At 36.2% G+C, this 27,300-nt stretch overlaps 1 protein-coding gene across 1 annotated transcript in view; it reads right to left on the bottom strand.

Moving 5' to 3' along the window:
* Positions 1–9,912: 9,912 nt before the first annotated feature.
* Positions 9,913–27,300, bottom strand: part of STXBP5L (syntaxin binding protein 5L) — a 419,146-nt gene continuing 401,758 nt past the window's right edge. Inside the window, exons 24-28 of the mRNA XM_021692509.1 lie at positions 20,807–21,167; positions 15,425–15,590; positions 12,378–12,489; positions 10,517–10,737; positions 9,913–9,954 (exon numbers count right to left, since the gene is read on the bottom strand). Of these exons, the coding sequence (XP_021548184.1) occupies positions 9,913–9,954; positions 10,517–10,737; positions 12,378–12,489; positions 15,425–15,590; positions 20,807–21,167 (902 nt within the window). The remainder of the gene's footprint in view (positions 9,955–10,516; positions 10,738–12,377; positions 12,490–15,424; positions 15,591–20,806; positions 21,168–27,300) is intronic.

Here is a 27,300-nt window from a genome sequence, read left to right as displayed (position 1 = left end):
AATCACATTCATTAGTGAGTGGGGTTATGAATCAGCTCCTCTCATTGGGCAGAGTGAGGTAATTGGCTCCAAGGCTGGCAAGACTCTTTGTTGCTGACCTGTGCCCCAAGTTTCCTGGCAGAATGTGGCCACTGGCTTACTGTACTGATGATCAGATCTGCCTGCTGGACTCTACACTTGAGCATTGTTGGGCTATGCCACTTTCAGATCTTCTGTTCAGGCTTTCTGGATAGGCAGGGCTAGGAGCTACATTGAACAGTGGGTAAGGCTATGACTCAGCATCCCTGTATGAATGGTGGGGTGGGGGGGCATGGTGGGAGATGGGGGCAGACCAGGCTCCAGGGCTGGAAAGGCTCTTTATTTGAGGTCATAAGTCAGGCGAACCTGCACCCTGCCAAGTTCCCTGGTCAGACTATACCACTGTCTTGGTTCTGCAGATGAACATAGATGTTGTTTGTGACTTCTCCTTGGGTGCTATAAGTAAGATCTTGGTCTGCCAAGATCCAAGTGCTGGTTGTTGCAAGTCTCTCCTACTGTCACAATCTAATTTCCAGTGGTCAAGCCCTGCAGATTCCCCTGAGATCCCCTTGGGGCAAGACTGGAGTGAGACCCCCAAGAAGGAACTCACAATGGTAGGGGAGCTGGATGTCCACCCATTGGAGAAACCATAGGCTTAGATACTTCTTGGTGTCATGCTGTGCTGATCTGGGGGAGAGGCAGTGTGGTCAGTGTAGCCACTCCTTTTACCCTTGTAATGTGGTCTGTCTCAGTCTCCTTGGTCCAGGGGGATGCTTCAGTCTCAGCCCTGTGTTCTAGGATTTCTCACTGGTGTCTGTGTATAGTTGTTAGTTGTTCTTGTGAGGGGGTGTGAAGTTGGGAATGATCTGTGTCACCAACTTAGTGATGCCACTCTTCAATCTGTGTTGCTTTAAGCCGGTAAGTTTGTAGTAATTTGTTATAGCACTAATAGGACACTAACACATGCATCATGATAAGTTACCAAATACATCACTTCTTTCAAAGTCTATCCATGATTGGTCACTGCACATCTGTCATTGATTTTAGGCACAGACAGTAAAACATATAGCAGCACTGACTCTTGGTCTCCCAGTGTTAAATTCATGTGACATTTTACAAAAATGGGTAATCAAAAGAGGAAATTGGCTAATAAAGATGCAAGTGCACCAGAGAAATGAAAAATGACAACACTAGAAGTGAAATTCAAATCGAACAGAGTTATAGAAGAAATAGCTGACTAGAAATATTGTTACTGTTGCTATCCAAGGTACTCTAGATGTGCAACATAAAAAATTTAGTGAAGGCAAAATTATCAATATAAATGAGGAAAATGGTTGTGACAAAAAGGATGAAATGTCCTAGAGGAAGTGATGAAAGCAAAAAACATCATTATTTGTTAACCCATAAATTTACTGTGATTTCATTGAAAGTCTCAAGAGGACTTTTTTTTTAGATAGGTGATATTCTGAAACTTACCTAGAGAAATAAGATCAATACCTACCAAACTTGAAAAGGATCAAAGATATCTATCAGATATTAGGACAGATTATAAAGATAAAGTAATTTAATATTTGATATGGACACAGTAATAGACAATTACTGGGGCAGACTGAAGAATTTACAAAACAGACATTATGTATATAGAATATTAAGATGTCATTTCAAATTAGATGTCATTAAAAAAAGGGGGGCATAGTGATATGTTACCCATTTCTTAAAATATCAAGTTAGATCTCTATTTCAAAACTCCAGATGGATTAAAAGCCTAAATGTAAAAATAAAGCTATAAAATTAAAGAGGTTATGAGTTATTATTTTATAGACATAAAGACCTTTAAACAATGTTTAAAAGTCATAAAGCTTAAAAGATTATAAAATTTGATTACATTAAAAGAAAATCCTCAATATGAAAAAGGGATGGCAGACATCTAAGACACAGAACAGTCTAATCCAGGGCATGAGAACCCAAAAGATATCCGGAGCCTAGAGGAGGCTGAGTTAGCAAGTGATGACTGCAGGCCCTTCTCCAAACAGGAGAGGAAGCCACACATTCACTAATTGGGCTTCAGTACAAATCAGTGAAAGGTGTTTAAGTGTGTACACCAGACCAGCCACTACTGTAGAATGAATGATGCAGGACTCACAGGGAAGCACAAGAACCACCACCCCTCTTCCCTTGCCATGAGGTCACATGAGCCTTCCTCCAAACCAGGAAGCCTGTCTTGCGAAAAGGAAAGGGAGAGATTATCTGACTGGCCTTTAGGAAGACTCAAGGAAAAATCAGTTATAGAAAACAAATAGGCTACATTAATTTCCAGGGTTGTAATAAAAATGAATAATAGAAAAGTGACCTATAATAAAGAGTCTGACTCCATTTTTTGCCGTTTGCTGACAAGTTTTAAGTCTTACCATCTCTTCTCCTCTGCCCCACATCTGGGTAAGCTGAGAAGCAAGACTTGGTGCTCCCTTCTTTATTGGGCAAACTCCTTCCTGCAAATCCTGGCCCCACCCTCTAACCACATAAAAACCGCCAGCCTGTCTTTTTTCCTTATTCTGTGTAGCTATTTTTGACCAATTTGGGAGCTACAGATCTCCCCAGAAAGCTTTATTTTTCATACACTCTTAGGGTGTGTGTGGTGGTTCAGTTTCAACATCCAAACCAAATGTTGGGTAGGCCATCCAGTCTTCTTCTGTAGGGTGGCCACAATAGAACTATTCAGAGAATGTAGTAAAAAATTACAAACAAGTCACAGAAGACAGAGTAAGTGTGTCTAATTAAGCATAAAAAGGTATTCAATTTCACTAATCAGGGAAATTCCAAAAAAATAGTAAGATGTCATTTTCACCTTTTAGATTGTGAAAAAAATAAGATTAATATTGAGAATAGGTGAAGATGTAAGGAAACCGTAATTCTTGTATACTGGTGAAGGATAGTTTAATTGGCAACATCTATTTGAGAGGTTTGATTGAGCATGCCCTTTGACTTAATTCCACAATATCTTCTCTAGAGAACTGTTTGCAGATATGAAAAATGCATGTGCAACAATGTTTATTGCAGTCTTATTTATAATATCAAGGGATTGGAAAATATCTGTTTACTAGTAGCGGAATGGTAAAAAATTATGTTTTATGGACACTATGGAATAATACAAGTAAATTAAAAAGACTGAGTGATATTTATAAATACTGATGATAGAAAGTTACCTAAGACATAGTAGGTACATGAATGAGCAAGTTGCAGCATAGAAAAATGTTTGGAAGGAAACAACGAACTAATAACTATGAACAGAAAAGGGTAGGAGGTAACCGAGGGAAACTTTCGCTTTATTTTGTCTTATTATTTGGTATGATTATAAATATACATTCATGTATTATTTGTGTAATTAAAACATTTTTAAAAGAAAAATTTTAAATAATGGTTGGCTTCCCAAACCATCTTGAAAAACTACTCTAACCCCATAAAGCAGTTGTCCATTTACTATGAAAGGTAGAAGACAATGTCATTGAAATGCAAGTAATTCGACAAAATTGAAAACGTTTTATTTTTATAATTTTATTTTGAAGTAATTTCAAACCTAAATAAAAGTTTCAAGAATAGTACCAAGAATCCCACTCAGGTGAGTTTTGTGAATTGCTGCAGTTATGTTTTTTATAGCAAAAGGGTCAGATCCAAGATCACGTGTTACACGCAGTTGTCATGACTCTGGTCTCCTTAAATCTGGAACATCCATCTTTCCTTGACTTTCATGACTTTGATAATTTTAAATACAGGGCAGTCATTTTATAGAATGTCAATTTGATTTTGTCCAATATTTTCTATGGTTAGACCTGGGTTGTGTATTTTTGGCAGAATTATTACAGAGGTGATACTGTCTTCTTATTATATGCTGTCAGATGGCACATGATGTTGATTTATTCCCTTACTGGTAGTGATAACTTAGATCACTTGTTTAAAATCGTGTCTACCAGGTTTCTGTAGTTTACAATTATATCTTATCTTTTTGATTAACAAGTAGTTTTTGTGAAGATACTTTGGGACTATGTAAGTATTCTGTTCCTTCATTCCATTTTAACCCGAGTTTTAGCATTCATTGGTTTATTGCCCCTAATTTCTGTGTGACAAAGAGTAATTTAAAAATTCTATCCACATTTATTGGTAGACATTCTATTGTAAGGACGAGATTTCCCTTCTCCTAATTAATTAATTAACATCAGTGTGGACTCATGGGTAGCTATTTTATTCAATTACTATTATTAATTTTGACTCTCAAATTATCCCTGATTTGACCTATGTGGGCCCTTTCAAGCTGGCTTCTGTGTCCTTTTGACACATCTCCATCATTCTTTGAATATTTTATTTTCTGGAATAAAAATATTTTCTAGCCTTGAAACCAGCTATTTCTTGACAATCAAAATCCAAGCTCTAGGTGTGCTTTATGTTCCTGGAGTGGTGTTCCCAGTCCTCTCAGCATTCAGAATTAGGATACATATATGTGAACAACACACACACTTCTGTGTCATGGATATGTGTGTGTGTATGTATGTATATACATAAAATTCACAACGATAGTTCCAATTCTAATCCAATATTTACTCTCACATTCCCTTTTATTTGTACTTCTCCAACAGTGAGAAACCTGGATTCTGTATCTTCAAGATATTAGACAGCATTTGGAAGAATAAGCTTAATTGGCTAAGGCTACAGTATAGGTAAATATAAAGAAAGTGCCTGAAGAGGAACTAACTGTGCAGATGAAAGCCGGGAGAGCAATGTCTTTCTGGGGGACTTTTGGAGGTTGTGGGGTTAATGAATGTTCATTATAACCACCAGGAAGTGATAAAAGCCCATAATGGCTTATGTTATTGCCTGAATGGGATTATTTTAACGAAGTCAAGAAGTAAGGTATGAATATTGAGTTTGTAAGTATATCTTACTCAGCCTCAGATTTTTATTCTGCACCCTCACCAAATTTAGTTTTACTTGTAATTCACCAAAGGTCTAATCAATCAGCATCCTCAAAAATTGTAAAATCTTCCATAAAAAAGTTACACAACTCCCCAGTTTGAAATTTGGGGATGCTTGGGGTGCTACTCTATCCTTTTGGATTAATAAACTCTAGCAAAATCTGTGAGTTTGGAGAACTTGTGTTTAGTATTTTCTTTCTGTTTCTTCTTTCAAACAAATGTGCTGTACATCACTCCCCTACCCACTTCTCTGCATTTTTAAAACAAGTATACTTTGCAAAACCATGGTTCAAAGTGTTGCAGATGAAAGTCTTCCCTCTGTCCATATTTAATCTTGGCAAAAATGTTTAGTAGTGCATGATATCATAACATAAGAGCATCTATGTACAAACATATACAATTTTATTGATATCTCTACAGACTACAAGAATTTTAAGTATAGTCACAATTGCTGAGTGCAACAGAAAAATAGTAATTTGTCATTTTCTGAAAAGATGCAAAAATTCTGAAGATGAAAGATACATCAATGATGTCATCTGTTTCTTATTTCCTAGAATAAAACATCACATAATTACTAAAAATTATAGGTTATTAGAGATTTTGATTCTGTGTACACTTGTCTATGACCACCACCTAGTTTATTTTCTGGCTTTGCAGTTGAGAAGCACAGGCCAATACCAGAGGGGAGCAGTAAGAGAGGAGAGAACTCTCACGTTTTCTCATTGAGGGTTATTGCCTTGGATAGGCAGACTCTCCCTTTTTGAAGGTGAAAACAGTCTCTCAGGGCACTGGAGGCCAGATCGTGAGTTACAGACATTCTTCTCCCTTTAAACACATGTCCAATAACTAAGAAAAAAATATAAGTGGCCCTGGGAGCTAAGACAGCAATCAAAAAGGAACTGCTATTCTTCCTTCTTGCTAAGATCAAGTCCAGTAAAATATACTATAGCAGAACAGGTACCTAGTACCCATGTCTCCTCCAAATGAAGAATGAAAAATAAATTTGGGCCTGATTTAATAAATGATTGTTTTAATTTCCACTATCCAACTACTAAGAATTAGTTTTCCACTTAGCTTTACATGCTGTTGAATTTCTTATATTTCTTCTGGTGTCTTGTGATGTCACATGTATAAGACAATCAAAACCTAGATGTTTGAATAGGAATAATGGCCAAGTCACATGGGAGAAAATCACAAAGACAGAATTATTAAAAGTCAATGGGGCATTGCCTGGTCAGAAATTTGCACAGAACCTTTGTTTTGGGTTACAACACAATAATTCTCAATCCAGACAACACTGTATCTTTGCATCTTGCCTTCCATGACTCCTCAGAAGTGGGGCTTGGATACCAGCCGAGGTAGACAAATGTGTCTTCCCTAATCGACCATAAAGCTGTGTTTGTCAGCCCTGGCTGACACTGGAACCACATTGGGGGCTTTCAAAAATAACAATGTTCGGCTCCCACTCCAAGAGATTTTGATATAATTGGAATTGTAAAAGCTCCTTAGGTGATTCTCATGTACAGCCAAGGTTGAGAATCAGTTCCCTACATAACTATATAAATAAAAGCGGCCATCTGTGCCTCTAGTTTCTCATCAAAACCTCTTCCACTTAACTCTGGCTCTCATGTCCCTCCCCACCCCAATCCTCTTGCACCAAATTGGCACTTCCTCTTACTTTGCAAAGTCAGACCTTATCTTCTTTATTTTATCCCTTTAGGGCTATGTTATACGCAATTATGTACACTAAACTTGCTACACAACAACCATACTCCCTGTAATGGTGCCATCCAGAATACATGACTTACTGGCAAGTATCTCTGGCACCTGGAGCAGTGTGTATATGAAATAGTATGTAGTCAGTAATGGGGTTGGTGTTACAGAAGACAAAGGTGAGGAAGCTGTGAAGGCTACCACTTTTCTCCTGATGCAAAGAGCAAACCCTGATAGAAATGTCTGAGTCCTTTTGGCATTGCCTCTCAAAGAAAGTAGTCAAGTTATAATGTCTTTCATAGGGTCAGACTGTAATCACATTCTCCTGGGTTGTCCCAATGATCCTAAACCAAGGAGAGGATTTTTAGCTTACTTTTCTAGACCTTTTTCATTTTTCCCTTCTGCCAAACATTTTATAACCAAGTATTTAAAAGAGCTCATTTTCATCTTCTTCAACCAACCTTGGGCATAATCTCTCTCTCTCTCTCTTTCTTTCTCTAAGCCCTGGAGAACCCTTAATGCCGATAACAGATAGATGGTATGTTTAAAATTGGACACATAGGTCACATAAAAAGGGACTCCAACAATAAACTTTTTCCTTTTATAATCCCTTAAGATCTTTGAGGAATAGAAACCTAGATTCTGATTTATTAACTTGAGAATCACTCCAAGGCTATATAAAAGATTTGAAAAGTTGTGTTTATGACTAAATTATCAGGAAACATCTCTCAGTTGTCACTATCCTTCCAAAGTTAGATGATGGCCCCTATGGTGATTGGGGCACTAAGTCTGAGTCTTAAGTGTAGGAAGCAAAGTTGTAAGGGATTAAAATAAATGATAAATCAATCATCCTTCCCTCCAAACACCAAGGTTAATGGATGATTTCATGGTAGGGATTATTAGATTCAATAAAACAAATACTTCTAGCTTCTTATTGGTGAATAGAGCACAAAGACCCATTTTCCCCTGGGACACTAAGAAGGGTTTATCTCCTGAGGGAGTCATAGGGAGATAAAGTCGACTTGGAGACTGTAGCTTGCAAGCTTATCTTCTGAAGCCACCATAGTAGATATAATGTAATTTTGATGACAAAGACTCAGAGTTATTTTCTCTATCATTGTCCAAGTTACTAGGAGTATTTTTCTTATGTTCCAAGATAGAGGCAAGACATTTAAACAGTGGAGAAGAGACATGTAAAGAATTACATGGATCAACAGTACTCATTTTCCAAAGACGATGATGATAAGATGGTGGTGGTGGTTGTAATGGTGTGTGTGCATGCACATGCATGCTAAGGTCAGTGCAACAGAACAGAAAAGTTCAAAGAGAAAAATCACATCCACATCAGATTCTTGTTATTGCTGTCTCTTTGAGTTATAAAAATAACTCTGATACAGTAAAACCTCATTAATTTGTATTCCACTAATCAGGAGTTGGGGAGATAAAGTATACATTTTCTGACTCTATCATCTTTTCTCAAAATTACTGAGAACATTTAAAGGAATTCCCACTTCAAAAAAATACACTAAGAATTAAAAAATCTAAAAAAACAAACAAATACTATTTGGGGCTACTAAAATAACCTGGATTTCAGGAAAAATGGTGAATTCTTAGGAAACACAAATGCAAATCTGGTAAGACCTGGAATAATCAAAATTCATTAAGTCAAACCCATTAATTTTTTTTTAAAAATTCTTTTTGAAGGAACAACATATTATAGGATGGGTCCTAGAACCTGCATATATTCATTTTCTATGACTTTTAGTTTCCAGAATCATGTTAAATAATGATAGCAGGTGTCTTTATTTATTTATTTGCCTCTAGAGCCTCGCTGTTATGACAGATAACTTTTATCATATTAAGGGTATGCCTTATTTCACTTTGAAAAGAGTTTTTAATAAGGAAAATGTGTTCGGTATCTACTGACATAATTTGTGGCTTATATCATTTAGCCTAAAGAGTGACAAAATTATTCATTTTGTATCATTAAATTCTCTCTGTATTTCTGTTGTCTATAATGGTGACTAAGGCCAACATAGCAAAAATACCACATTTTATAAAGATTTTCAATAGTAAGTATTGAACCAAAAAGTATTTACTAATGAAAGCCCTTGTTAATCAGAAATGTAGTAAATCAGAATCTCTTTCCCAAAACATTAACTGAGGTTTTACTGAATCATATTAAAGAGAATGACCAGTTTGGTCTGTGAGTGTCAGGCTGCAAGAGCACCTTTGGATTGAAGACACCACTGGGCTTGAACAGTAATATACTGTGTAATTGGCAGACAAAGATACAAATGGAGCATTAAAAACATATCCCTTTAGAAACTGAAACCAGAGTGTGTGAAATCAGTTCTCAAAGCTAACTGCACTGTTCCTGTAGTCTAGTTTCCCCCAACTTATCATTAACTCCCCTGCAGAGCACAAGCCAGGCTGAAAAAATGCTTTGAGGTGACCCAACCCTGCACGGTTTATGACTAAAACTAGCCAATTGTTCTGAAAGTGACAAATGGAAATTACTGTGTGAGGAATGACTTACTATCCTGGCAATACTCGATTATGACTGATAACGGTGATGATGTAAAATATTATGGAAAGACAAACAATCAGACTCTTGCCATAAGAATTCAATAATGTCCTAGTATAATGAAAGTTATAGATGAGAAGAAAACTCTGGTTTTCTTTTCTTTTTCAGTTGGGTATGGTAAATGTACCTGAAATACACTGATATCTTCTAATGCAGATTTTTTAAATTGTCAGGTGTGGCCCAATTTATAAAAATAGTTTGCCATAAATCTTTTTTTCTTCTGTCACAACATGCTTTTTTTCTTTTCCTCTTAGGATGTTAATTTATCATGCAAAGATTTTTTTTTTTCATTAAGTGCATTAATGCTTTTGTTTGTACAGGATTTTTTCAAATCAGAAGGACTCCCCGTAGTTCCTAAATGTAAATCCTTAGCAAATGACAGGCCAAGATGATAGCTCCATTCCACGTTGGGAAAAGACAAACTCAGCCGTGTCTTGGGATTTTAACCAGGGTTCCCGCCTTTGGGTTGTACAATGTCTAATAAATTTCCCTTATGATAACTTCAGATGTACTGTAATGGAACATTTTGTAGAAGAAACTGGCTTCTAGCAAGTTGAATAGTGATGCTGGGAATAAATTTGGTTTCCCTGAATAATGGTTTCTCAAAGCAGTCAGAGCTTCTTTAGAAGTTTAGAATTGGTACCATTTCTTATCCTTATATTTCAGCATTAACTGCAAAGAAAAAATAGTCACAATAAAATGTTTTTAAAAATCTTTAAAAGTACTAGCCAAAGCAAGCCCATATTGAGCCAATCATGCATATCTAAATCTTAAATTTATAAAACTTCCTTTACTTTTTGAAATAAAGTACATATGAAAAGGTTTTTTAAAAATAATGAAGCTGAAAAGACTCAGCTGATTTTTAACGATTAAAGCAAAAAGTAGTGTGTGGATTCCAGCTTCTAGTGCCCCTCACACCTTTTTTGGGTGAGGGGGGAGGATCATATAATGTATCTAAGCACCTTTTTAGTAGCAGATGCACAATATAGACCCAATGTATCAGAACCAATGAATAATTTTCTTTTAAATTATCTCCTAAGGTAAAGTAGTATTAATATAGTATTTAAAAGCATTTCTTTCCCAAATACTGGGGGAATTATGACACTTATAACGAGATCCAGGTTACCCTGGTTCTCACACAGGATTACTTACAGTGACATCTCTGCGCTTTCTTGTGCAGGGCCCCAGTGTTTCAAGTTATTATTGTATGAAGACGCTATATTAAGCCATTTACCTCATGTGCATGTTTGGAAAATGCTTCTGCGCTGGTCATCATGCCTGCAGTCTTCTCTTCCAGCTCTCCTAGCCTCTGTCCTCTCTCATCAAGTGCGATCCGAGCACGTGTCAGCTCTCCCATCACCCCTCCGGCAGCACCTTTCATCCCTTCTATACCACCTGGTCCGGGAATGTGCTGGGCCAAGCTGCGAGATGCTCTTCCCGCTGAAGCTTCCCCAACTGGGGATTCAAGCCATAGCAATTTAAGACATATTGTCAGTAATTCAAATAATTAGAATCAAGTTTATCACCAAAGTACTTACCTTAAATTCTAGTGTCATAATTCTCATTGAGAGAGAGACATATTTGTTCTTATCGTAGATGGGTATTTGGAGATGTTAGCTGTTACCCACGAAAATATCTATGAAAGAGTCTGAGACTGTGAGGTAACCATATTGTTACTGCCTGCCTTTGTATGTGTGTGGATTCCATGCAATATGGCATCATTGCATTTCTTGACATTGCTGAATTGGGATGCTCACAATATATGTGATTTCATATTTAACCCATATCAGGGTCTGTTCCAATCTTAGGTCTGTTCATTTGTTTAAATTTCTGCCTGTCTTCATTCCTACCATCTCTCTTCCTGTTGCTATCATCCCCTGTAGGCCTCAGTTGTTGTTACTGTTTAAAGATGTGTGTGGGAGGAAGTAAATACTAAAGAACAGGGTATGCATGATGGACATTAGTATACATGTGTTGAAATTTTGTTACTTTATAAAAGAATAAAAATTTCCCTATCATTTACAAAGTTCAGTTTAATTTTAATGATTTTTTTGGAAGTTTTTATTGAAAGACAGCTATCTTGGTAGAAATTTAATGAGCATTCTTAAGGATGTAATGTTAGGAGTAATATCAAAAGGTATTTTTTTAAATTAGAGCCTTATTGAGATATAATTCACATACTTTATATACATAAAATGTACAATTCAGTGGTTTTAGTGTGCTGACAGAGTTACGCAACTATCACCACTATCTAATTTTAAAACATTTTCATTACTCCAAAAAGAAATTCTGTGCCCATTAGTAGTCACTCCCCCTCCCTCCTTGCCCCAGTGCTTGGCAACCACTAATCTACCTTCTGTCTCTATGGATTTGCCTATTCTGGACATTTCTTATAAATGGAATCATACAATACGTGACCTTTTTTCCTTCTTTAATTTAGTATGATGTCTTCAAGTTTCATCCCTGTTGTAGCATGTATCAAACTTCATTTCTTTTTATGGCTGAATAGTATTCCATCATATGGAGGCACCTAGATCTTTTGCTTGGTGAAAAGTTCAAGAGAAAGGAGTTCTGATCTTCAAGACCAAATAGGGCTGAGATATTCTGGGAAATACATTCTTTCTGAAAATGTTCCCTAGTATCTTTCTACTCCTTTTCGATTATTCATCAGAGTTCCACTGGAAGAATTTTAAAGTAATTTATTCTGTAGCGTTGATAAACCTTGTGTTCTGAATAAAGAATCTGTTTCCCAGCAGTGATTAAAGGCAGGCAGATTCACAAACATTTTTTCCAGAATTTAGTAATTGATTATCTTCACCCTGCCTTGCAGGTATGATCTACTTGCAAATGATGTATTTATTAGCTTACTCATTATTTGTATGAATTGCATATACTGTTTTTGTTAAACTATTTCCTAATATGAAGTAACCAATTTTATTCATGTTTGGTAAAAAAATAATTTTCATGGTATAGAAGCAAAAAAACCTGGTCTGGAATTTGAGACCACATATTACATTAAGTTACACACACACACACACACACAGAAACAAGTCTACTATTCAGTGGTACAGTTTCATAATCAGGAGTTTACTCACAGAGCTCTTCTCTGTCAAATGTTTGTCCACTTCCACCAAAGAGTCCCTTGAGAAAGCCTCTGTTTTGAGCTTCTGGTGTCTCAATGGGAATAAACAAATCTCCTAGCATGTCCTGTATCAAATTCAAACAAAAAAGCATTAGAGTAACTAAAAATAAAGTGATAGAAAAAAGATAACCCTGTAGTATGTTAAAGCACAGAATAAAAAGATAGCCTGGAGCTCGTGGGTGCCTCAGATGGTTAAGCGTCTGCCTTCAGATCAGGTCATGATCCCAGCGTCCTGGGATCGAGCCCCGCATCGGGCTCCCTGCTCAGCGGGGAGCCTGCTTCTCCCTCTCCCTCTGCCTCTCTCCCTGCTCATGCTCTCTCTCTCTCTCTGTATCTCTGTGTCTCAAATGAATAAATAAAATCTTAAAAATAAATAAATAAATAAAAAGATAGCCTGCTTTCCATATATTTTCCTGGCGATTTTTGCTTTGCTCCCAGTTTTATTTCTGGCATTTCTTCTCTACCTCCTTTTCGTTTCCTTCTCTAGTAACTGACATCTGAAAATTTTCATTTTTCTGTCCTCTTCTTTTCTCCCCTTTACAGTTAGAAAACATGAGAAGCTAATATATTTACCTTAGGATTAATTTCTACCTGATCAATGACTCCCAATCTGGATTTAGGATCCTTTTTCAATTACCATAGCCTCTTTCTGTCCTAACCCCTTTCCTGAACCACGCACGGACAACCCTATGAAGAAGGAAGCCTTTGGTAATATGTGGAGGACGTTTGGATTTATTTTTATATGAAGTACAAAACTAGGAAATGGTTCAAGACAAATGAGTCAAAATATGAGTCAAAAATGAGCCTAGCTCCTGCATAGTAAGATACAATTGTTTTCAATATTTGATGTGTTTTAGAATGACTGGAAAAATCCCTTGTTAGAAACACAGATGTTTAGGCTTTATTTCACACATACTGAATCAGAATCCATATAGATGTGCTCTGGTTATCTATATTTTTAATGTGTTCTCCAGGTCTTTCTGAAGCACACCAAAATTTGAGAACCACTGGTGTGGAGGAAGGCACTTCAGCCAAAAGTCAGGAGATCTGTGACCCAATATCAGTTTGTCTATGAACCTGCAGCCTGACTTTCTTCATCCTCTTCCTCTCACCTCTACTCAACAGACGTGCAGTCTTCCTCCTGGATCCCTTCTCTTTGGAAATGGCAGCATCATCTACTTAGCCAGAAACCCAGGAATAATTATTAATTCCTTCCTTTCCCTCACTGCTACAACTACTAACCCTCCAATCCAACTGATTATACTTTATAGCAATTGAATCTGCTAACTTTTCTCCATTCTCACTGCTGGCTGCTTTAAGACATTGTTTTTTTTGGCCTTAATTATTTAAAAAAAAGCCTCCTAATTGTGCTTCCTTATTCCTTGAAACAATACACAACCAGAATCTTAGTTTTCATAAACAAATCTGTTAAACCTTTTTAATGACTTCCTGTTGCCCTTGGGATAAATGCCAGATTCCTTAGGCTCTTACCAGGTGCTCCCAGATCTGTTCTGGAAAAATTCTCCAGCACTATCCCTCCATCCTTTTCACTAACTCTTCACTTTGTTGGCAGTTTCCTGAACTCCCGGGGTTTTGTACACAACTATTCTGCCAGGAATATCATTTCCTTTTCCATTCCCAGCCATCCATTCCTATGGACAACTCTTACTCCTTACAACCCTTTTCTAACTAGCCCTCTCTTCTGTTCCAGCAACCCAGGGGCCCCTCTTCCATGTCTCTCCACCTCTGGCACAGCCACATATAGGCAGTCTCTTCCAGAGTGCTGTGGTTGTCTCTTTACTTACCTCCCTCCACGCTAGCGGATAGGGACTTGTATCTTGTTTTATCACTGTATTCCTATAGCCTAGCCAAGTACCAGGCATATGGTAAAAACTCAGTATTTACTGAATAATAATAAGAAGAACATTATTATGTATTTTAAAAATATACTATGTTGGGCGCCTGGGTGGCTCAGTTCGTTAAGCAACTGCCTTCGGCTCAGGTCATGATCCCGGAGTCCCGGGATCGAGTCCCACATCGGGCTCCCTGCTCGGCGGGGAGTCTGCTTCTCCCTCTGACCTTCCCCCCTCTCATGTGCTCGCTTTCTCTCATTCTCTCTCTCTCAAATAAATAAATAAAATCTTTAAAATAAATAAATAAATAAATAAAATAAAATAAAAATATACTATGTTCCAGGCACTGTGCTCAGCGTTCTTACTTAATTCTCACAACAGTGCTCCAAGACTGAGCATATGGGTGGGTTAAGTAAAATGCCCAAAGTTATACAAGTGGGCAAAATACAACTGAAATAGTTCAGAGCTTATACTCTCAACCTCTAAACTAAAACTGGCTTTAGTTTTCTTTTTTGTAAAATAAGGGGGTTGAACCAATTAAATCTCTAAGATGCTCTTTTCAAATTTTGTAACTGCTTATCCAAGGTTAGATAGGCATTTATATTTATTCTGTTTCAAGGCTCTGCTTACTGCTATGATAAAAAACAAATGCCCAATTCTAACCCACCAGAAATGTATTTATTTTGTATGGCTCTTAATCAAAATTAATATTTCTTCAAAAAAAAAGTCCATGAGCTCCCTGAATTGTATGCAAAATTTTTGTGTATATGTGCATATTCCCCACCTGGGAGGGAGAGAGTTTATAACCTTTTTTTTTTTAAGAGGGTTTATAATCTTACAGAGGATTCTCTGTAGGTAAAACAACAACAACAACAACAAAGAATAAAATGAACAAACAAAAAATCAACCATTAATATGTATGATCTTCACTTTCTCCCTCTCACTTCCCTTTTTTCTTATTTTTTTCTGTGTATACCTAGACCCACACTAAACTTGACAGGGTCACAATGATGAACATATATTCAAAACATATTCTAGGGAAGGCATATTTATTGCCTGGCCCAATAATACTTTAGCTTTTAGATATCTCTCTAATTCTCTTTTTACAACCATGTCCAGTGTTTATTCATAAATGTGCCTGACCTACCTGAAGATTATCACACATCTCTTGGCTGTATGTTAACCGCTGAATTTCAGTAGGAGAGACGAGGTATAATGCCTGGCCTTCATTGGTAAAACAAAATGTCCGTGCTATCCTCATGTCTGTCAGTGGCAAATAATTAACATCCAACACTGGGCGAAGACTAGGTAGGCTGAATGGAAAAAAGCAAATCCACATTTCATATTCAGGTTGTTAGAAGCTTTAATTTCTCTGTGTAAAATGTGCAGACCCTTACATAAAAAATTATTTTTATACCACTATTTTATGGTTGTTTCTTTTTATTCTCTTGAAGTCTCAATGGTAAAAAAACTAGACTTTCACATTAAATCATATATACACAAAAAATCATGGGCCCCATCCTTTATCTTAATCCACACAGATACTTAGCAGATATCCTTGAAGGCTGGATTAAATGCAGTGGCCAGCAATTTCAGGATACTGTTTGCAGCATTTCACAGGTTCCTACAATATGGTTATAGTCTGTGGTTATGGCAGAAACACCATAGCTAGAAAGTGGCTGACTGCATACTTGGCCTACTCTCTCCTTTTAAGGCAAAACTCCTGAGTCTGAGGAGGTTATGCACTGATAGACACATGGAATGGATCCAGTTCACTGTGCCTGGCAATGGAGTGGCTTTGCTCCCCATTCCTCTACTCCCTCTATACACAAGATATGAAAATTACCTATAACTTAGGTCACCTGCGCTGAAGGCATGATGAATAAATAAACATGGTTAAGGTTATAAGGGAATGAGAATAAGTTACAGATAATAGAATTTGCATAGCCAAATGAATACCACTCATCTCAAGTGTCTTACCAAATGGCTATAGTCTTATCCTAATGTTGTAGCCCATGATTTTGCCTATTCATTAGAATGTCCATTTGGACCTGAACAATTCGTCTCCCTTTCTTTTCTCAATAGGACTTAGTTTCCTCAAGATATTTTACAATCCTTAATACTGCTCAGAACTTGAGTTTTGAAGAGAGTATAAAGAATGTCCCTTTGGATACTTCCATGAGCCAGTTTTGCAAACTACTGAAGAAAATTAATCTCATTGCTTTTAGATCACACCTCTAATGCCAAAAGGAGAAAAATAAACTTGTCATTAAATCTCAAGCTTTGAAATCATTCAACTGATTCTGATGTGTATAATGATTTTAAATTATCCCAGATCATAAAACCAGTACCTTGAAAAAAAAGTACTGACTTCTCTTATGAAAGTAGTTTGTAATTACAAGTTAAGCCTTAGAACTTTATCATATAGAATGGGACCTGAAATCTGTGCAGTTGGAATAAGCTTTCCATGAGGTTCTAGCAATATATTGTCCAATATGGTAGCCATTAGCCATATATGGCTATTGAGCAGTTGATATGTGTGTTGCGTGAACTGAGATGTTCTGTAAATGTAAATTATATACTGGATTTCAAAGACTTACATGTTATGGCATTTCAAGTAATTAAGATCTTTAGGATATGAGTCCAAAACAAACCTAGTTACACAGACTTCCATGATAGATTCAGTCAAATTAATGGGTGGCAGTGGGCGAGGGATTCTAATGGACTTTTCTGATAAACTACATTATTTATGTAGCATAATAAAAGTAAGCCAAGAAAACAAAAATGGTGTGATTAGGTAGGAAAAGGAAAACAGTAATTCAATTGCTAAAGACTAGGAACTAAGTGATTTTAGTATATGTGCTGCCGAAGTAAGCAAGGAACTACGTGATTTTAAAGCTGAAAAACAGATTTTTTTTCTGTGCAGGGGACACTTTATAAGGAAAAAGTTCACATAACTAGCAATGGTTCTCACTAAAAATGACTATCACAGCCCAGTTTGAGAACTTATTTATAGATAAGCCTCTAGTATCCCTTTCTACTATTTTCTAGTCTGGGTACATTAGCATATAAACAATCATTAGCTACCTGCCAACCATCAGAAAGGTAGGACTTGAGAAGAATGGACTCAGTATAGTTCATTTCTGATAGGATCTGGAAAGATCTAGGAAAATACTTAGCATGGGAAGATGATCAATTGGTAATGCCAATTCAAAGGATTCAGTTCTTCAAGCCACATATTATTCCCTAGCCACAACTAATATATTACTAAAATCATCCCAAAGTAATTTCCTTTCAAATATTTTTGAAATCCTCAGGAACACATGAAAATTTTCCACTAGGACATAATATTAAAGTAGCATTATCTTGTAAAGCAGCTTTTACAAAGAGCAGAGGAAGACAGAGATATCATCTTAACTCTCCTGTTGTTATGACTCCTGTTCTTTTTTTAAACTCTATTGTTTTTATTTCTCAAGAAATTTCCTTTCTCAAAATGTCAATGGTAGCACATATTTATTTAAATGGAAATTAATTTGCAGATATACCCAAAATCATTCGAGAAAACAAGACACACTAAAATTTTACAAAAATAGGGTAATCACTATCAAGCTAAAAATCTCAGTTGTGACAACAGTTTAATGTCTTTTAATTTAAAATAAAAATTTGGAGTGACTAAATGGGAGCTTAGGGGAGGGCAGGGTATGGGTGATACACATTTTTTTTTCCCCTCAAAACTAAGGCATTCTAGGAGTTAAGTCATCATTTTCAAACAAGACTGGAATGATTTTCATGACAAATACCGAAAAACAGTTTGAGAAAGAGAAACCAGGTAAAAGAAAGAACCAGAAATATCTAAGAGAATGAGAAGACAATAAATGTTTTTATTTTTTCAAAACTTTACTTTTTCTTGGGTTACAAATCTATTCATGTCTCCCCTATTTAAAGAAAATAAAACAGTAAAAACATTCTTGAAAACCTAGTTTTGCTCTTGAACTGCTTTCCTGTCTCTCATCTCTCTTTTAACCACAAAATTTCCTGAAAGAATAATCTATACTAAGGATTGGCAAACTTTTATTAAAGTGCCAGATGGTAAATATTGTAGGCTTTGTAGGTCATAGGGTCTCTGTTACAACTACTCAACTTTGCCTTGTCTTGCAAAAGCAGCCAGACATTATGTAAGCAAATGGGTGTGGCTGTGTTCCAAAAAAACCTTTATTTATGGACATTGAAATTTGAACTTCATATAATTTTCACATATTATGAAATATTCTCTGATTTTTTTCAACATTTTAAAATGTAAAATCCATTCTTAGCTTGCAGGCTGTACAGTATCAGATTAGAGGGAGGGCAGGATAGATATGGTCTGTGGGTGGTAAGTTTGTCAGCTCCCGATCTCTACCACTGCCTCTAGCTCCATTGAAAATTGTTTTTGCCTCCACCATGCTCCCAAGATTTGCCTTCTCAAGGATCACTAATACCCTGTTAGTTGCCAGGCCTAGTGTTTCTTCTTCTACCCAAATTCTTTGGCCTCTCTGCTATATCTGACTACCTCTTGACCATTGTCTTGGTGGTCTTCTATCTTTTGTTTGGATATTCTTCTATCGTTTCATGAAGTTATTCTCATCCTTTTCCTATGTCTCTGATGACTTCTCAATATCCTCTGCTGGATTTTGTTTCTTTTCTACTACATAAATGTAGAGATATCCTCAAGTTTTTGTTCCCAGATCAGTCTATTTCTCCTTTCTTTTTATACTGTCTTCTCTGATGATCTCATTCACTGCTGTAATTTTCACTAACGCATTTACATAGATGACTTCCAAAGCTGGATCTTCCATATTTTTCTAGGAGCCCAGACCTTAAATTGCTTGCCAAACTTCTGCAGGACGGCTTAAAAGCACCTCAAATTCAAGGCATTCATTCTCAAACTTCTCATTATCAGATTTTCCAAATTCTCATAACTTTCCCATCTGCTAATGACATCACTGTTACTCAAGTTCATAAAAATTTTTTAACCTTTAAATTCTATTCTAATTCTGAGATTTAACGATCTCCATCACCTTCACAATCAGTTTTACATTCAGCAAGTTTCCCTCAATTATCCCTCACATCTGTTTCTACCTTGCTTTCTATATAACTAACAGTTTAGTTCAGAAGACCATTTCAAGCTCTCCATATAATTTCTTAATGTATAGCTAGAGCAGGTTAGCTACTAACTGATTAATATCAAACTCATTAGCCTGCCATTAAAGGTCCTCAATTATTTACCCCAATCTACTTCTTCAGTTTACCTTCCTCCCAACATCTCCTTTTTAATAACATATACCAACTATCTCATGACTTTGAATTCTGAGGACTTAGTTTATGTCTAGAAGGTTCAACTTGTGTATCTTATCTCCCCCAATTTAATAGTAACCTTTTTAAGGACTAGGACTATGTTTTTACTAATTTTTATATCCTTCATAGGCCTAGTATAATGCTTTACTGTCTCAGTGATTTTTGGAACCAGGTGAGTTGTTAAAACAAATGATAGTGACTTCTACACAGATTATGTTTATTATGTGTTTGTTGAACTCATAAAATCATTAGGTAATTAATTTTGTATCTAATGAATTTTATTTTAATTTATTAACAGTATAATGAAATCTCTCAGCTGATATCATATTATTATGGTTGTCAAAGGGCATAAACTTCCAGTTACAAGATTATTAAATTCTGGGGATCTAATGTACAACATGATGACTTATAGTTAACCATACTGTATTGTATACTTGAAGTTGCTAGAAGAGTAGATCTTAAAAGTTCTCACCACAAACACAAAAGTGGTAACTGTGAGGTGATAGATGTGTTAACTAACATTATTATGGTAGTAATTCCACAATATATACATATATCAAATTATCATGTTGTACACCTTAAACTTACACAGTGTTATATTTCATTTGTAGTGATAACTTTTAATATACTGTTCAGTGCTGGTCTCACTCTTTCCTAGACTTGCAACGTCAGGCAAATTTGAGCTTTAATTTATTAACATATGTAAAATGGAGGATGCAAATACTACTTTGTTTTCCTATGTCCTACAGAAATCATAAGGACCAAATTTAACTCTGTATGTAAAGTTCTTGTGTGGATTATAAAACATAGTAAAACTAAGTTCATTTCTTTCCCTTATAGTTTATTCATTTTTATATTTTATGCCTAGCATAATATCTGAGAGATAACATATGTTCAGTAAATGCTCGTGGATTAATGTGTGAATGACTAGAAAAATCACTCATTCTTTAGATTCCTTGAAATCAATTAAAATATATATTTCATTCACAATGCAATGCATTTTTAGCAAAAGCAAAAAATAAAAAAATAAAAACCCCATAGTCTCCTCAAATTGTCAAATAATGAAACATTCACAAACATAATGAAGCAATGATCTCAGGTTGCTTCTTGATTGCACATTACACATATACTTTTCAGAACTGTACCTTGGTCACACTGTTGTGATTACCAGATAATTTATAAAGAAGGCAAGTACCTCATTATCATGATATGCCCATTGGCACAAAAGCATGCCAAGCAGGCACTGTTACACATGACCACCACATCTGCTTGGAGTATAAAAGATGTCTCGGTGATGTTATGAACATAAAGACAAGTCTGAGAAGGCAGTGAGAAGACTTTGGCTTGTTTTTCTGAGCAGATTATTGTATACTGATGATCTCCTATTTCTTGGGATGGAGAAGGGCAGTTCATGACCAGTTTCCTTCTCCAAGATTTTTCATTTTCATCTACGTTGTTTGGATCCCTCCAAACTTCATATGGCGGTTGCATTAATCCGCCATTTCGGTCCATACAGGAGAATGTTAGCACAGCTCCTTTCAGTGAGAGGAATGTACCTATAAAAACAATTTCATATCACTGGCATGTGAAATTCTTTCTAAAACAGTTGTTATTCATTTATGGGCAATAAATGTTTTATACTGATAATTTACATCTATAGTGTCATAATATTGCAGTAATATACATGTATCAGTAGATTTGTGAGTTCATCATTTGCAATTTCTTGGCATCATAGAATGTTAGGTCTAAAAGGGGCCTAAGACATCAACTTGTCAAATCCTTTCATTTTATTAATGAGAAAATGGAGACCCAGAAAAGTGATGAGACTTGGGGCATGTCACATGGCAAGTTAGTGGTTGAGCCTGGACTAGAACTCAGGTTTCCTAATTTCTAATCCAGTATTCTTTTACCATACTATATAGACCCCCTTAACATCCTTTTTTAAAAAGCAAATTTTAGAAAATTTATAATTTTCATTTATTGAAAGAAGTTCAACTGAAAAAAATCATACCATCTGATTCCATTTCCTTATTTCTTAGGCTCATTTACTAGAAAATGTTTTTTTTTCTTCTGAAATTGAACACCTAGAATAAATTTCATGAAATTTTAACATATAGAGTTCATGCTTGCAACTTTGGTTGTATTAAAAAGTCCTTTGGCTCTTAGGCAGGCTTATGCATCTTTATACAGAAAAGAAGTTTACTCACCTGGATTCTCCAAGTTTGAATATCCATGCCCAATTATTACCTATGGGTGTTTTTGCCAGTCCCAGAGGACAGGATACTATAAAGCTTAAGAGGTAACCTGTGATAGATTGATCTTTGGACATTATCAGACTGTCCTTAAGCAATGCCCCAGCAGTCTTTTTCTTCCTTTGTCCTCTGACATCATGCAGAGAGAGTAAGGGGATTAACCCAGGCTGATACGGCTCAAGAGTGTACATACAACAGACACTTGAAAAAGAATGATAAATAAAAATACATTCCATTTAGAAAGTACTCTATAATTTAACATACTTAAAATTTATCAAATTTAAAATAACATGTTTAGGTGATTTAACATCCCAGTTGTGTTTTAAAATCCACTTCAAAACTAAGAAGACTGTAAATGTCCTACAAGGGTAACTGAAGAAAATAGGAGAGCAGGGTTTAGGCACTTCAGTGTGAGGGTCAAGGAATAAAAGAACAGTTGTCCCAGTGTCCCATGGGGAAAAAAGATAATGCCAAAAGCATTAGACTTTTACTTGGTATGAGGAAGATTTTGAGAATAGGGTGTTGTAATCTAATTTTCACTTAACAGGATCACTCTTCCTGCTGGGCATATTCTAAAGGGAATCAAGTTTGAACAAAGGGAGAACAGTTAATAGGTTAGTACGTTAAATCAAGGCAAGAAATAGATGAGGTTTCCTCCAATCAGGTGGTAACAACAGAGATGGTGAGCAATGATCAGAATCTGAGGATACTATAAAGGTCAAACCAACAGAATTTGCTAATAAACTGGATTTAGAGTGTGAAAGAAACATAGTGGTCTAGGATGATTCTAATGTTTCTGACCTGAGAAACTGGAAGGATGGAATTGCCATTAACAGATGTGGGAAAGAATATGGGGGAAAGGAAAAGAATACCAGGAACTCAGTTTTGGATATGTTAAGTTTGAGACACTTATTAGACATCCAAGTGGATGTTAAGTAACTGGATATCTATGTCAGAAATTTGGAGATGGTTACAGACTATAAATACAAATATATGACCCATCAGATTATCAATGGCATTTAAAGTCATGAGGCTGGTTGATTTCATTTTGGCCTTGAATATAAATAAAAAACAGAAAAAGTTTGAGCCAGTCTTTGGGCATTCTGATGTTTTAAGTCCAGTGAAATGAGAAGGAACCAGCAAAGTGGACTGATAAGGAATGGCTAGAAAGTTAGGAAGAAAAGTATGTAAATATAGTGTTCTGGAATCCAAGTGAAGTGTTTTTAATGTAGGGACAATGGTAAACTGTGTAATATGTTGCTGATATGTCAAGTAAGATGTGGCCTGAGAACTGACCATTGGATTTAGCCATGAGTTCAGTGGTGACCTAGATAGAAGTTTTTATTGATTGGTATGGGAGAAAGCTTGATTAGAATGGAGACGAGAGAATGGGAGAAGGAAATTTGAAATAGTGAATATAACACAAACATTTCAAGGAATTTTGCATTAAAGAGAAAGAAATGAAATGGAGCATTTTGGGGGATAGATTCAAGAGAGTTTTTCTATTTTATTTATTTATTTAAGATTTTATTTTTTAAAGTAACCTCTACACCCAGTGTGGGACTTGAACTCACAACCCTGAGATCAAGAGTCACATGCTCTACCAACTGAGCCAGCCAGACACCCCAAGTTTTTCTCTTTTAATGGGAGAAAGAACAGCATATTTGTATGCTGATCTAGCAGAAAGTATTTATTACCATTATAATTACACAATTAGGTGTAATAATACAAATATAATGTAATTATATAAAGGAAACAGAGGAAAAGTTGCTGGATTGACTTTCTTGAGTGTACAAGTAGAGAAGTTGGCCAAGTTGGGAGCTTACACAGTTTAGTCATAATAACAGGAGAGAATATAGAGACCATGGAGAGATAAGCAGACAGGAGATATAGATGTGGTGGTTGAAGTTGTTATCTGCTTGTTTCAATTTCCACAGTGAAAGAGGACACGTGGTCATTAGCTGACATTGAAAAGAGCAAAGGAGGTATTGGGGGTTTGAGAAGAGTGGAGAAATATAATTGTTCAAGAGCATGGGAGAGAGGACTAGGGAAATATAGTAAATATAATCACCCAGCAGCAAAGGAGCCTAGTTGAAGTTATTAATGATTTATTTCAAAATGAGACTATTTATTGTGTTTATATATTTTTCTTTAGCCATGTTCAACTACACAGGCATAGAAATAAAGTAGGTAGAATTAAATTTAACCAGAATTGTGATTAAACTGAATTTTCATGTGTAATACTGTGATTTATATTCTGTGTCTGACACAGAGCTCCTAAAACCCTTGGAATTTCTAAATGAGAGGGCAACACAGGTGTCTTTTATTATGTTAATGAGGTGACTTTTGGACCTCACCCAAGGATGGGGGCTGGTTGCCTGAGGAACCAACAATGTGATTAGAGGTTAGGACTTTTAGTCCCACTACTTTCCCACCACGGGGCAAGGAAGGGGTGGGGGCTGGAGATTGAATTCAATGACCAGTGGTCAATGATTTAGTCAATCATGCCTATGTAATTAATGAAGCCTCCATAAAAACTCAAAAGGGTTGGTGAATAGTGGAGGTGCAGGGAGAGTAATGCTCCTGGAGAAGGCTTGGAAGCTCTGTGTTCTTTTCCCTACTCACCTCTTCCATCTGGATGTTCATCTGTAAATTTTAATAATAAGCAGGCAAACGGTAAGTAAACAATTTTCCTGAGTTCAGTGTGCCACTCTAGCAAATTAATTGAACCCAAGGAGGGGGTTGTGGGAACCCCAGATTTATAGCCAATGGGTCAGAAGCACAGGTGATAAACTAGACTTCCGACTGGTGTCTAAAGGAAGGAGAGAGGGCTGTTTTGTGGAACTGAGCCCTGAACCTGTGGGATCTGATAGTTATTTCCAGATAGTGTCAGAATCGAGTTAAATTGGACATCCAGCTGGCGTTGCAAAGAATTGCTTGCTATGAGGAAAAACCTCCACGCGTCTGGTGTCGGAAGTGTTGTGAGTGAGGAAGTAGCGTGAAACTAGAAGAGGTACACAGGACAAACACAGAAAGAGGAAGCACTGGGTTTTTCCCTAAACAGGAGCCAAGAATTGTAGCTTTTTCCATCCCAGCATGTAAAGTTGCTTTTGTAGAATCACCTGGGAGCTCGTTAAAAATGCAAATCCTCAGACACCACCTCAGACCTACTGACTTGGAAACCCTTGGGGCGCGGGCCAATAATCTGTGTTGTAACAAACCCTCCAAGTGATTCTGATACAGACTAAAGGGATAACTACAGGGAATGGATAATCTTTCGGTGCTTTTCCATTCTCAGTGGAAAAATTCAGTGATTTAGTGCACTTCAAATTTTCATATCATTGAATTTGTTGTCAAGAAAACCACAGTAGATTAATGTGAAAAGTTTCCTTAAAAAGGAGAAGTGGGCTTTTCTGTGTTGAGTGGCTTTTGATTGCTGATTCAATCTCCTTGTTAATTATAGATCTGTTCAGACTTTTTATTTCTTCATGATTCGGTCTTGGTAGGTTGTATGTTTCTAGAAATTTATCCATTTCTTTTAGGTTGTTCAGTTTATATGCATAATTGTTCACAGTAGTAGTCTCTTATGATCTTCCAACTAGGCTTTCTCTCTTTTCCATGGTTATTTATAAAACACATCTGAACCTACCTTCATAGTTAACTCTTTTATGTAGCTCTTAAAAAATACTTTTTTTTTAAAAGAGCAGTTTTAGGGTTACAGAAAATTGAGTACAGAATTCCCATATGCTCCCTTTGTCCTTTATTATTAACATCTTGTATTAGTGTGGTACACTGTTACAACTGGTGAGCTAAAGTCTTGAAAGAACTGGAGAATAATGACAGAAAATTGGAGAAGACAGGTTCCCATTATGTATCTTTAAATAGTCAAGGAAAAGCTTTGCAAATATTAACTAACCAGATACCACATTATTAAGTTAAATCTCTACTTATTTTGTATTTTGCCATCATTTTTAGTCTATGTTTGTTAAGAACGGTAAAGGACTTTCCCATAATATTGAGAGATCTGTTAAATTAATTCCAGATCTGTTTATTTCTAGGCTTGACATAGAAAACCATATTTGTTAGACTATCTCTTAGAAAATTGTCTTTTTACAACTGTAAAAAAGTTTACAGTTGTAAACTTGTGTACACAGGAGTTAGATTTTCACCTTTAAACTTGTAAGGAATGCCTGGCACATATTAGGTGTCCAATATGGATAATAATTTATTGAGTTAAATAGTGGATTGAATTAGCGTTTAATAATTCATTATGACCTCACTGATCTGGCTCTAATTCAATCACTGTAAGAGAATTGTGCATATTTCCTTAAAATTAGGAATGTAGTAAAAGATATTTTCTCATCATGAAGTATGTTTACAATTAAAGTGACCCTAAGAGATTAACTTTTAAAATACAATGCATTTTATGGGCTGAATTGTGTTCCCACCAAATTCATATGTTGAAGGCCTAAACCCTAGTACTATATTTAAGGTAGAGTTTATAAAGAGATGATTAAGTTAAAAGGAGGTTGTTAGAGTGGGCCAATCCAAACTGGTATCTAAGAAGAGATTAGGATACACAGGGAGACACCAGAGGTACATGCATACAGAAGGACAGCCATGGGAAGACATGGTAAGGGTGGCTATCTACAAGCCAAGGACAGATGCCTCAGAAGAAACTAGACCTGCTGACACCTTAATCTTGATCCTCTAGTCTCCAGAAGTATGAGAAGATCAGTTTCAGTTGTTTAACACACACACACACACACACACACACACATACATTTATCTAAATTTGCCACACTAGTAGAGAGCTGACTATTCCACCTACAATAAGTAAAAATCTACAAGAATTTAGCACACCAGTTAACAAAATATAACTCTAACCTAGCATTCTATATATATGCATTCTTTTAAAATAAAATTCCTTATCCTATATATTAATAAAATTCTTTATTTTTTTACTTAAAAACTATCTGAAAAACATCATACACTGGAAATACAAAGTAAAAGTTATTGAGAAGAACAAATTTTAAAATATTCAAAGGAATTGCATGAGGAATCACACTCATCTCTTCTTTGGAAGGAAGGAAAGATAATTCAAGAGAATACAACATATGCTTTAGCAAAATACTCGTAACTTATGTTAAATTCTTTAGGCACTAGGATAAAAAAGAAAGAAATTGTGTGGCATGCCTTTGAAACAAGATGGGAAGGTTACCAAGGACTTCAGAAAGCTATGTCAAGGGGCGCCTGGGTGGCTCAGTTGGTTAAGCGACTGCCTTCAGCTCAGGTCATGATCTTGGAGTCCCTGGATCGAGTCCCGCATCGGGCTCCCTGCTTGTCAGGGAGTCTGCTTCTCCCTCTGACCCTCCCCCCTCTCATGTGCTTTCTCTCTCTCTCATTCTCTCTCTCTCTCAAATAAATAAATAAAAAA

Source organism: Neomonachus schauinslandi, chromosome 1 (assembly GCF_002201575.2).
Source record: "Neomonachus schauinslandi chromosome 1, ASM220157v2, whole genome shotgun sequence".
In the NCBI taxonomy this organism is placed as follows: Eukaryota; Metazoa; Chordata; class Mammalia; order Carnivora; family Phocidae; genus Neomonachus; species Neomonachus schauinslandi.
Note: the sequence above shows the minus strand (reverse complement) of the source record. Positions and strands in the feature narration are given on the sequence as shown.